The 13,376-nt window shown below is 37.5% G+C and overlaps 2 protein-coding genes across 7 annotated transcripts in view; both read right to left on the bottom strand.

The window, feature by feature from the left end:
* The window catches only part of LOC126366643 (elongation of very long chain fatty acids protein AAEL008004-like), a 59,055-nt gene extending 56,394 nt beyond the window's left edge, over positions 1-2,661 (bottom strand). The window contains exon 1 of the mRNA XM_050009837.1: positions 2,482-2,661. The gene's annotated coding sequence lies outside the window, so the exon portion shown is untranslated. The remainder of the gene's footprint in view (positions 1-2,481) is intronic.
* A 1,760-nt stretch (positions 2,662-4,421) lies between these two features.
* Positions 4,422-13,376, bottom strand: part of LOC126366651 (elongation of very long chain fatty acids protein-like) — a 61,710-nt gene continuing 52,755 nt past the window's right edge. For 4 of the 6 annotated variants that reach the window (XM_050009850.1, XM_050009848.1, XM_050009851.1 and 1 more), the window contains exons 2-5: positions 8,023-8,210; positions 7,819-7,887; positions 5,511-5,810; positions 4,422-4,680 (exon numbers count right to left, since the gene is read on the bottom strand). In XM_050009850.1, the coding sequence (XP_049865807.1) occupies positions 4,456-4,680; positions 5,511-5,810; positions 7,819-7,887; positions 8,023-8,112 (684 nt within the window). In that variant the 5' untranslated portion in view covers positions 8,113-8,210 and the 3' untranslated portion in view covers positions 4,422-4,455. Of the gene's footprint in view, positions 4,681-5,510; positions 5,811-7,818; positions 7,888-8,022; positions 8,211-8,874; positions 9,064-10,711; positions 10,773-13,376 lie in introns of those variants that run through there. The other 2 variants (XM_050009849.1, XM_050009845.1) reach the window with 2 other exon arrangements.

The raw sequence follows: 13,376 nt of genomic DNA, 5'->3' as shown, positions 1-13,376 counted from the left end.
CTTTATAATAAACCAATAACCACGTACTTAAATATTGGTGAAAACAAAAGTCTATAATTAGCCACACTGACATAAATTGAGAATTAAGTAAGGTCGCTTGACTCATTAGTCCATTTTTAATTTCTTGTTAAAGAAAGAAGAAAAATATGAGTTTAAAAACTAAAACCCGGGGTTACAAATTATGAAACAAGAAAATTTTTCTCTGTAATTCTTCCGAATAGTGACGTGGGAGATAGTCGCAGTCGTATGTCGTAGTAAGCAAAGTCTTAGGAAAGATTGGCATTTGCAGCGGTCAAATTAGTCTATATGTTTCAACAAAGTATGGTATACGCCACTTGGCCCAAAAGCCATGCTTTTGATGGACACTACTGGTCTTCTACCCCACAACCTACTCGATAGAAGCAGAACTGCTTGGTAAGTAGAATAATGACTTTAAAGTCGTTAGACCGAATCCCCCTAGCATTGTCCCGTTCACAGGGTCCGCTTACCTAACCTGAAGATTTGACAGGTCCCGCTTTTTACAGAAGCGACTGCCTGTCTGACCTTCCAATCGCAAAACCAGCCTAATACAGGTTAGGTCATATATCTCCTTCACAGCTGAGCTCGTGATAATCATTTATGAGCCAAACATGAATTCGAAAACAAATTCGGCAATCATTGGTTTAAGTCTGTCCTGGATTCGAACCTGCGACCTCAAAGTTCAAGAGGCAAGCGTTCTACCAACTGGACTACCACGGCTCATGGTTTTAAGGTAGTAAGACCAAATGTTCTTTTAAAACCTTGTCTAAAAATCTCGGCCTTAGGAGGTTAAAGAAAATTGCTAATGTTTTATTTCAATCGACATATCAACAATATAATTATCATAAAATAATGCCTTTTTAACGTTAAGGTAATAATTAACTATCATTCTAGGTATGTAAAGTTTACGGATGTTTAATGTTTTTTCAATTAATTTACATAGTTTTCCTGGTTGGCATTGGTTGTTGGTTGGTTTATACCTTTGTTTTACGTCTTATATTTACATATCGTATCGTAGAAACTACGAAAGCGCCTTTTAATAAAATAAGAAAATTTATTTCAATACAAATAGTGGAGTCAATGAAGGGTTTTACTTCCAATTTGCCAAGGATAGGTTTAATTTAGATTTTTTCTTTTGTAGGCGTAGTTTTTTATATCATTTAAAATCAGAAACATCTTGAGTGGAGCAAATAAATATAGAAAAAGTTTGATTATAAAAAGATATAAATCATGCTTAAGAGTAGTTTCTGGTGCAAACTAGGATATTCGGATATGATTTTTGTTAATAAAAACTCGAAAAGTCGCAATAGACACGTTAATAATTACAACCCAGGTAAAAAATGTGGTCAAAATTTTTACCGGGATGGAAATTAATTGAAATAAACCGAGGTTTTGTTGAAGAAAGTCACATCAGATTGTGATTTTTCAAAAAAGCGCTTACGTGGTTTCCACTGTAAGGACACGCGATATATACGACGAATTGACGTGATTTTTTAAGTGAAGATAGTTGAAGGAATGGAGAGTAACATAGCCTGCTTTTTCTTTCTAACTCCCCACTTCCCTAAAATGGTGGGTGGACGTTTGCATGGAGCACTCCCCAATTTTCAAGGTAGAAAGCTAAAAATTGATTTACGGACTATTTGGGACTAACAAAATCTTGCATATTTATTTTTGGAATTCTGCCCCCAAGCCCTTCAAAGAGGAGGTGAAATTTTATATGGGACTTTTCGCAGTTTTCAAGGTAGGAATTAAAAAAAATAGTAAATTTGGAATGGGGAACCTTATTACCCCGAATTTACTTTTTTAGAAAAAGCTAGTATTATGTAATTTGACTAACTTCTCGCCCGCGAGTTTGTCGGAATCTTTTAGGCAAGTAACTAACTCTGGTCTGGAATCGATGTATGACTTCGTTCCTTTTGCCATCGAAACCGCTAGATCGTAAGGCTCTGAAACAATTGGTTTCGAACGTGATAGTGGACGGAGAATAAGAGAGAAAGGTGGAGATCCCCTGTCCGGGTCCTTCTTAATTCAAAGAATCTCACTGGCCGTCCAGCGAGCCAAAGCAGCCAGCATTATGGACACTTTTGTACAGGGGTCACTGGGGTTCCTTTATGATAATATTTTTATATCGTGCTGTTTTTTTTCTGTTGTTGTATTATTTAAATTGTTATTTTAGCTGTAAGATTTGTTTTTGTTATGTACTGAATTAATAAAATAAACATTAATATTTAATAGAATATAAATAACTCTAACTCTAATAGGGCTTTTCGAAGGCTTCTTTAGAACAGAAATGTCATCGAGAAAATATTACGACACATATATCGTATTTTGCATAGATACATACACCCAGCTCAGCAAATTATCAATTTTCAGTAGTCAGCATTACCCATAAAAAGTAGGTTACACAACTAAATCAAATGAAGAGAAAAAAAAACGCAAAAACATTTTAAATCAAGAACCAACCTTTGCTTTTCTCCGCTGTGAAGAAAATATTCAAAAAACAAAATGCACTCGCGGTACTTTTTTAGATTCGAAATTTGAAAAGTGAAAGGGACACGTTTAGCCGGCGCGGCGTGTAAATAGCGACTGAGGAGGTTCGCTAAGGCGTGATACAGGCGTTGCGCTGGCGCATACGCTGCGAAAACCTCCGGATGAATGACGGTGACGTTCCATTGAAAGTGGAGGAAGGCAATTTTCGCGTCTGTTTATGCGCGTTAGCAAAGTATACGATGGCTATGATACAAAGACATCGTGTGTTTGACGAAGTTTTATGATATTTCATATACAAACATAACATAAAAACATATGCTCATGACTATATCCCGATTGGGGTAGTCAGAGGTACATCTAAGACGAACTAGTACATACCTACCCACACCTCACCGAGCTTTCTGTTAAACCAATGCTGTTTTAGTAAAAAATACAGTACAAGAGGGCCCAATTTCAATTTCAATAAGGGCCCAGTCCACGAATGCAGTATTAAGAATTTGAATATTTACACCCCTCTCCGAGAGCACCCCTTCTGCCATCCTATATCTGAAGTTGCTCTACTATTTCAAACATACGACAATGAAAAAAGACTAAGTAAACTTAATGCTCGAAATAGGGTCTGGAATTGAATGTAGGTAGATAGGTGCATTTAGTTTTTGTCTTTATGGAATAAATTTTGAACAGTACAACTACTTACTATGATAACAATGTAAGTAAGCATTTATACTTTGGATGTTTGGATATCTATGTATTTACTTATACTCGTAGTTTAAGAATGTATGCGCGTCTATGATTTTATCTTCATTATTTTATTTAATGTAACCAAAGAAATATCTCGACATTGCCTAAAAGAGGAAAATTAATGTCAGCAAAAACTCGCAACGAGTCAATTATGCGGAGACTGCAGCCTTAAGTGTAGTTTATTTACTGAGTTATGATGGTCACATGATAGTTGTGTACTTACTTATCTTACCTATTATAAAATATTGTGCATAACAGGGTGTTAGAGACATCGTAACGAAAACTTTGAGGGTGATATCTACTTAGTGTATTTTCCGCCGCAAAAGTATGGAACTGAAAAAATCCCTTAAATTATTCATGAATTTTCCGACAGGAAATTCCATTTGATATCAACTCAGAATTATGGTCTGAATCATCTCCCTCAGTATTCGTTACGGTGCCACTAAACCCATAGGTACTACTTGTATGGCTACTTGTACGTACTTGTATGTGGCGTAAGTGACATCGTAACGAATACTCAGGGAGATGATTCAGCTCATTATTCTGAGCGAGTATCGAGTGGAATTTTCCATCGCAAAAGTAAAGAATTTAAAATAATTTAAAAAGAATACAAAAAAAAATATGAATTTTGCGACGGAAAATTCCACTTGAAACTCAGATTAACTCAGAGTCATGGTCTGAAGCATCTCCCCTCAGTATTCGTTACGATGTCACTAACCCTGTATTTCACTTGTACGGAGATGAATATTTCCATTTAGAAATGGCATAAAACACTCTACAGTGTAATTGTTAGACACGTTGACCAGTTAATCAAGGTTCCAGGTTCGGGGTCGGGGTAATAAATAAAAAACAAAATATTCCATAGAATCCTACAGTATAACTAAAACAACACATAACAAGCCGCGTCCCTATTACATGGGACTTATAAATAGCTGGAGAAGTGTTGGTGTTTTATACTATTCACCTCTGCCTACCCTTTCGGGTATATGGGCGTGATGTTATGTTATGTGTTGATAAAATCAGAATAGAAGAAAGAACAATTTGAAAAATAAATATTGTTAACAATCAGACAGTTTCAATGCAATTACGATAAAAAAAAACACTCAGAATTATTCTTCACAATTATTTTATTGTTAAAATTTATAATGAGTACCATAATTATTATTCTTTATCAAAAATTAAAACAATTTTTGAAAAACACAGTTTCTATCGAGCTTTGACACTGCATTCTAAATTTAAAGTCTCTTTTCCTTTAACTTCTAACTCTTTCTTGCTTCTTCTCGTTCTGTAACTACGGAAATAGAAGTTAAGAAAAAGAAAGAAGAAGGAACCAATACTAAACATGCAGAAGTAATGGAAGAATGTTGGTATCTTGCACGGAGTCAACTTCTGCTGGTAATGAAGGTCGGAGACGACTAGAATAAATTGTATCTGAAAAAGAAAAACACTTTTTTAACACAACATAAACTCATGACTATAATATACTATAGTCAGAGGTACATCTATCGCAAGATGAACTAAGTACCCACAAGTCACCGAATTTTCTGTTAGTACCACATTTCTTTTAATTACCTAATAAAAATAATTAAATTTAAACAAAGCATAGAATGCGCTCAAATGCGGATTCTCTCGTGTAGTCTCATTGTAAGATCAATGAGCGACTTCATCAAATCACCAGGTTTGATTCAATTCAACTAAAAAAGCAATAGGATTGCAATCTTCTTCTTCTATCGTGTGGGTTGTGAGATGGAGTACCAACCCCATCAACCCTGGTGTCTGGGTTACTAGTGAGCCGCCAAAGTCCCTGACATGGCTCATGTAACGACTACTTACTTACATCAGTAAGTAGTTACCGGGACCAAAGAATTGACGTGCCTTCCGAAGCACGGATCATCTTACTTTCGGAGAATCAGGTGATCAGACTGTAATGTCCTAACCAAACTAAGGATCACAAAGTGATTCCAATTATTGCAATTTGACATTTGTGCATATAAAAGTATTGTTTTTGAAAATATTGCTTTTTAGATGAATTGCTTTGATCTGGCCATTTTAACCCCCCTTATCACAAAATTATAATCAAAGCCGTTGGAGCTTCTACATTTCTACATTCATCATCATCACCTCCCTAGCGTCATATCGTTTTTCACGGAGCCCGTTTATCTAACCTGAAGATTTGACCGATCCGGTTTTTTTTACTAAACCCGGAGCAGAAGCTTCTCTTCATTAAAATAAAAGAAGAACATTTTCTGAATGCAACTTACCAATTGTACTTTAGTCAAGTGCTTTTTCCACCAGACATACTTTGCGTACTCGGGGCCCATAGACGAGATACCATAATAAGCATACATCAAAACGTGGACAAAGCTATTCAACAGGCCTACGACTACAAAATGGTCTGTAGGATGGTAGAAATAATGCAGCCACGTCCATGAAGCCATAGCCGTGTGGTGGTAGAGGTGAAGGAAAGATATTTGATTATCCTTCTTACGAAGAACGAAGAATATTGTGTCCAGAAAGTCCAGATGTTTTGCAACGAAGTATGGTAAGATTTCTGATATTACCTGGAACAATAATTTACGTTTTATTGGTTTGCTTCGAATAGAAGAAAGATGTTGGAAGCGCCAATTGAGCGCTAAACGCCCGCCATACAACTATGAGCAAATACTTCTTACTTCAACTTTGCACTCCAACCGTGCGCAAACTTTACAACGATTTTGTTTCGACGACTTTGTTTAATCTTCTAATTTCATGGATAACAGAAATATTCATCTTTATCTTTCTTTTTGGGTATAAATGCACAAGTTGCAATGATATTTTCCACGCATTATTATTCTGATCAAAAGAAAGAGGAGCAATATATTTAGGTAGGAACATAGTTCTATACATAATGGCCCCGATTCCTGCAGACACCGTCTAATTTTATTTAAAGTTATATCCGTCATTTTCATATCCGTCGAAAAGGAAAGGGACGGATGATTCACAGCTCTTAATTTTAGGAAGAATGAGTGAATGAATGAATAACCCGGGCGAATCAAAAGGTACGTCGCTGGTATGCAATCCGTTTGACGTGCTGTCTACTTAACTGTGTCGGGTTATTGATGGATGTAAAATTTTTAGACGGTTGGTTTAGATTTGTGCTTAAAATTGACGTGTGTTCCATAAATTTTATGCTTGTCGATTACCCGTCCCTTTCCTTTTCGGCGGATAAGAAAATGACAGATATAACTTAAAATAAAATTAGATGGTATTTACAGGAATTAGCACCAATGTGATCCTAATATCAAGCAACAATTATTTTTATACATGCTTCCGTCATTACATTGTATTTTGGAATCATTATGTATCCGAGTAATGAGATAATGGGTAATTATCACGTTAAACCTGTACAACTCCATCTGTATTGACTTTGGTGGATGTAGAAAGTTTCTTATAGGTTTCAACAAATACTCAGATAATACTTAAATCAAATAGATTCTGTAAATCCTTCCTTACTCAATATTAATATTAGTTTTTCTCAGATAGCAAAGCAATGGGTTCTTTTTGCTGAAGACAAAATAATAGAAACTGTTAAGAACCTTGGTGTTTTGTTTGACAGATGTCTATCTTGGAAACCTCAGGTGGCCGAGGTAAGTAGGAGGATGTTTGCCGCTTACGGTTCGCTCAGGCGTCTCCGTAATTTTCTACCGATTAGTACCAAGGTTTCTCTGGCTCAGTCCCTACTTCTGCCAATCCTGGATTATGCAGACGTTTGTTATGCTGATGTTTCAGTTGAATTGCTGAATAAGCTCGAACGTCTGCAAAATCTCGCCATAAGATTTATCTTTGGATTGCGCAAATACGATCATATTTCCAATTACCGTGTCAAGCTTAAGTGGCTACCTGTCCGTCGCCGTAGGGATCTCCACATCTTGTGTCTCCTGTACTCCATCCTTAATCTTCCTACTACTCCATCTTACCTTAAAGATCGTTTCTCTTTTAAATCCTCTGTCCTTGATCGTACTTTGCGATCGTCCCACACCTTATCCCTTAATATCCCTGTCCATTCCACTGACTTTTATTCTTGCTCTTTCACTTTGCGGGCTGTCCGGTTGTGGAACTCTCTACCTGAGACTGTCAGGAGGGCTCCTTCTCTGGACTCTTTCAGGGCAAGAGTGAAGGCGCTCTTCCTGCAGGCATAACTTGGAAGTGTTTTTTTCTTATTCTCCTTATATGTATTATTATATTGTATAGGCTATTTGTATGTATGTATATGTGTGTATGTATATATATATATATATTATTTATTATTACTATTTTCTTATTTTATTTTTCTTTTTATTATTGTTCATGTCATTATATGTTTATTGCACCAGCCCGTGCTCCAATGCATTAACTTCTTTCACCCTAAGGTTGCCTGGCAGAAATTGCTATTTAGCAATAAGGCCGCCTATTGTACTTATGTTTATATTCGTATGTTTATGTCCTTTGTTATGTCGTTGTGCAATAAAGTATTATTGATTGATTGATTGATTGAGAACCGGTTGACATTTAAAAAAGTTGCATTTTATGTTACTTGAATAATTTTCTTACCCCTTGCAAATCCTGTCCTGTAGGACATCTCGTTGTTATTACTCCATGTCTCAACATGTATCTTGTATACTGAAACCATTACAAAAACAATTTTAAAGGAATTACTTATGTAAAAAACTACATGACAAGAGAGAGAAACAAAAAATACGTATACAAGAGAACATAACGCCTACTAAAATTACAATAGCAATTCCGCATACTCACAATAAAGACAAGGTAAGTCGAGTAGGCGACTTGAAATGCATTGTATATTGAAAGAATCTTATTGAGTTTGTATGGAGCTCTATTCTTCATATAATCTGGTAATATCTTCAGGACTAGAGTTAGGTATACAGATAGCACGACGGCCAAGCCTGTAAGCGTTTGTGGTAGGGACCATGTCGATTGTGACTCTGTAAACAAATAAGTCTGATATATCTCAAGAGTAGAGATTCATTGTACCTACATGCATTTACGTACGTAAGTTGTTTCGTTCATGAACGAAGACAAAAGGTTACAAAGTTCCAGTTTGCGTTATTTTTGCTAGAAAGATTTCCTTTATCGCCACCGGCAAAACCTCGTAAGTGTGTTTTTGCTAAAAATAAATTGTGTGAATTTTGTAGTCGCATTTTGTTGCCTTGTACCTTGGTACACGCTAGTTTCATTTCAACGACAACAACAAATATAATATTTTATTACACCAAAATAAAAGGAAAAATGTACAAGACTTAACTAGGTACATCATCATCAGCCGTACGAGTCCCACTGCTGGACATTGGCCTCCCCTCAATCAACCGGAGGGGATAAGGAGCGTACTTCACCACGCTGCTTCAGTGCGGGTGGTGAAGGTGTTCTAGCTAGTAGCCCGGAACCAATGAATAAAGCATAAACATCTTGAATGATCACGTGACTTATTGTAGATTTGCCGCAGATGGCATTAACTACTTGGCCGGACAAATGGGGAGCGCTGAAGGCTCTCATCCGGTACAACGTTTAAGACAACAGGCCTGAGGGTGCCCATTATAAAGATGAAACATATTTTTATTGTAGTGAGAGATGTTTTTTTAACTTACGTACCTATTTGAGTCCCTCCTAAATCTTCCAAAATTGGTTTATATACCGTATCCATTTTTATTTTATTTATATTTATACACAAACAACACTCGTCTAAATATTCATTGTAATTCACCACAGTAGAATATAACACTTTTGAAGTTTAGAGATACCTAATTGACAAAAATAAATTCTAAATAAAATTAAATAAAAAAAAATTCTCTAAACATCGGTTCGATACCAAAGTAGACACGAAAATGTTGGCTAACATTAAAATACTGTGATTATATTAAATCACAATGTATTTCAGTAAAGATTTAATTACTTGGTTTGGTAATCGTACTGAATTTCTTTTGTATTCAAATAATGTTCCAATTGCAATAAAACGCATACGTATAAACATACTGTGAACGTTGGGACAAACAGACACGAAACTCAAAACGTTTTGGGATGTACAAAGAAGTCTACTTAATATCCTGACTTAGCATTCCCGTTTTTCACAGGGTTCGTTTACCTAACCTGAAGATTTGAAAGGTCCGGTTTTTTACAGAAGCGACTGCCTGTCTGACCTACCAACTCGCTAAGGAAAAACCAGCCCAAAACAGGTTAGTTTCACATACCTCCGAAAATGCATTTCTCGGGAATGTGGGGTCGATGTTTTCCTTCATCGCTGAGCACGTGATAATCCGTTATGATCCAAACATGAATTCGAAAACAAATTCGACAATAATTTTGGTTTAGGCCTAGGCTGGATTCAAACCTGCGACCTCAAAGAGGCAAGCGTTCTATCAACTTGGCTACCACGGCTCAGGCGTGATGTTACGTATGTACTAATATTTTTTCTCATTAATAGTCTACCAATCAATTTGTTCTACCTATCTACTCAGCCTGTTTTCATCCATAGCTGGGTATAGGCATGAACCTGCGACCTCAAAGTGAGAGGCAAACGTTCTACCAACTAGACTACCACAGCATTAATAACCTGACTAACCTGACGAAAAAGATCTGAGCTCATGCAATGTTTCCGCAGACGACATGTCAGACACAGCGAAGTGGGGGAATAATGCAATGGAGAGATAGAGTTTTCTTCTGAAAAAGGGGACCGATAGCGAAATTTGTTCAATTTTCTTTTAATTATTAAAGCTCACTTTTGACCACAATCTCGCCTGATGGTAAGTGACGATATGGTCTAGGGTATTTACTCTAGCTTTAAAGACTCCCAGATTATAACGAGTTGGAAACACAGACGACAGCAGACAGTTCCAGCCCTTCGCTGGTCTCATTAAAAAGAAAGAGAATGACGTTTAGTGCGGATTGGAGAAATATTCACAACATAAGGATGATATGACTGCCGACGTCTAGTTGTCCGTAGATGGAATGGAGTGGGTGGAATTAACTCGTGAAGTTCCTGCGCACACTCACCGAGCTTCCCTTCGTCTGTGGTCTAGACTTTGGAGTCAAGTCTCCACTAACGAGTCATTGTCTATGAGCTTTATTGCTCGTCGCTCCACCGAATCGAGAGCGGCCAACCGAGTGCTGGCAGAGCCTTGCCAAAGGTGACAGCAGTACTCCATACGAGAACGAACCTATGCTGTCTATAGATCGAGCTAAACCTAGCTCAACAGCTGTAAGAGAGCGGAGAGTTGCCGTTCTATACGTAGTATTACATAAACAGCCTATATACGCCCCACTGCTGGGCACAGGCCTCCCCTCAATCAACCGGAGGGGGTATGGATCCTACTCCACCACGCTGCTCCACTGCGAGTTGGTAGAGGTGTTTTTACGACTAATAGCCGGGACCAATGGCTTAACATCTGAAGCACGGAATCATCTTACTTTTTCCTTTTTCCAAAGTCCTTACCAAACAAAGGTCAGCCTCTCAAAGTGATTTCGCTCCCCATTTGTCCCCGGGTGAGAGCCTTCAGCGCTCCCCATTTGTCCGGCCAAGTAGTTAATGCCATCTGCGGCAAATCTACAATAAGTCACGTCAAAAAAATAAATAAATCTCAAAGTGATTTCGACGATGTCCCCATCGGGAATCGAACCCGGACCGTGATCGTGAGCCTAACGCTCTAACCACTAGACCACGAAGGCTGTTATACGTAGTATTATTCCTTACTATATGTATTTAGTCTATGTCTGTGTTTACACGGTAAGGCGGTATATGGTAAGAAAGAGATTTTTATAATGGAGTGTCCAGGTTGAGCTATTACGAAAGACGTTTATCAGGAAAATTAAAAAAAAATGGTATATTACTTGATTAACGCTATTCTTAAAAAAAGTATAGACACTGCCGGAGGATTTCGTAGTTTAAAACTACTGAAATTGACCTGTATAGCGGTAGTAGTTGAATATGTAACGGTGACACATATCTCCTATTACTCAATACGGTTTATTTACATACGTAATAGATATTATATTACGTACGCCTTTTCATTCTTTTACGGAAGAAACGCAGTTAGTAAAGTTTGCCCAATATTGATTGTAGGCGCTTTAATACTTTTGCACTCAATTCAATACTCAATTATTTACACACAAATATAACACAACACATTTTAACACATTTTATTTTTATTCTCATTTTTTTTTCACTTCATTATTTGCATTTGTAAACTTACAATCTCGTAATTTTTCATTTGAATTTTTAAAATCTTTAATTCAAACGTAAGCTAACATTTTAAGAAAATTGTGCAGTTAATACGGGCCACATGGAGGAGGCTTCTTTTTGAAGTCAGTTAAAATAGATTGTTGGATAAGCCATTTCAGCCAGTGTAAGTCATTCCGCGCTAAGCTACGCTGCGTCTGCGCAACTATTATGTTTTTGTTCTTATCACAATGTAGCTATAAACCTATCGACCTACTAAGGAGTTGCACATCTGGCGCAAAAACTGCGCCTAATGTGTTTCTATCAACACTTTCTTCGGATAAAACGTTTTTGGTATTACGAGAGCATTGTGTTTTTTCTGCACATTTTCTATTGGGAATTTGCTTTTCTGCATGTAAACAGTACAGTGCTACTATTTTTTAATGTTGTACCTCAGCAAGTGTGTAATGTCAAAATTGAGTGCATACGTCGTCCACAAACTGCACTCTGCAGTTGTCAGTGATAGCGCGTGGAAAAGTAAACTCTGATGATTTTTAAGTATTCACATTATCAAAACAGAAAGATATATTTAGTGCAGTTTGTCTGTACGTCATCACCACTAATGTAAGAGCCACGCTCTTGTCGGTGTAGAATCTCCATGCTACATTTTAGGGCAGTCGTTTCCCTCTTGCCTTCCGCAATATTGTACGTACCTAATAATATAATTATCATCTATCGAAGGTTGTCTGGAAGAAATTACTTGTGGTGATAAGGCCGTCTTTACTCTCTTTTAGTTTTTAGTTTTTCTTTCTTCATGTTTTTTTTCGTCATCACTAATTTAAGAACCACGCTCTTGTCGGTGTAGCATTCCCCATGCTACTTATTTAGGAAAACTTTGGGCAGTGGTTTCCCTTTGCCTTCCGCAGGGGCAAGTCACAGGGACTGTAACCTGGAATCTGACAGAGGGCAGCAGTAACTGTCAGTACTATTCAGAGGCGGAGGACAGGAATCCTAGTACGGCTTTGAAATAGACTACTTTGGGCGCCATTCCACTCGCGCTAGAGTGCAATATAGTATTTAATTATTCTTTAATCCATAGATATTCACTTATTGATAGGTACTAAAAGCAGTGTAAAGCCATACTTCAAGACACTTCACTTTCAGACACTTAATCGCTAGCGAATATAGGTAACACTACTTCAAAAAAAAAAAATACGATCAATTTATATTTAATACAATACGTTCAAGAAAATTTTACGTATACATGAGCATTTGTCCAGTTAACGTCTAAATTATCGTGTCACAATGATGAAGCCAGATTTGACTCGACGAGCAACGGGTCAAGGGCAGAGGCTTGTCGGCGAGTACGGTAAGACGTCGTCTTATGGACACGACACCATGTTCACAATATATATGTACGGTATAGTAGCTTCTATCCAACAACCTCCACGATTTAGTGGTTAGAACGTTAGTGTCACGATCTGAGGGTCAGAGATTGATTCCCGATGGGGGACATTGTCGAAATCACTCTGTGAGACTATCCTTTAGCAAGGACGTTGCAGGCTAAATCACCTGATTGACCGAAAAAGTAAGATGATTCCGTGCTTCGGAAGGCACGATAAGCCGTAAAAACACCTCCACCAACCCGCAGTGGAGTAGCGTGGTTGAGTATGCTCCATACCCCCTCCGGTTGTTTGGGGGAGGCCTGTGCCGAGCAGTGGGATACCCAGGCTATTTATGTTTTATATTAGCTTCACACCACGTCACCCTTTTGTGCAGAATAAGCTGGGTTGATTCTCAAGATTTGCAAGGTCGTTTAGAGAAGAGTTTCCCTGGGGTTGATACACTTTATTTTATAATGACCATGATGATTACACTTGAAACTATGTAAGCGTACGAAATGGTAAACAGCAAGGTTGGATATGAGCAAATGAGATAATAA

Source organism: Pectinophora gossypiella, chromosome 5 (assembly GCF_024362695.1).
Source record: "Pectinophora gossypiella chromosome 5, ilPecGoss1.1, whole genome shotgun sequence".
Taxonomy (NCBI): Eukaryota; Metazoa; Arthropoda; class Insecta; order Lepidoptera; family Gelechiidae; genus Pectinophora; species Pectinophora gossypiella.
Note: the sequence above shows the minus strand (reverse complement) of the source record. Positions and strands in the feature narration are given on the sequence as shown.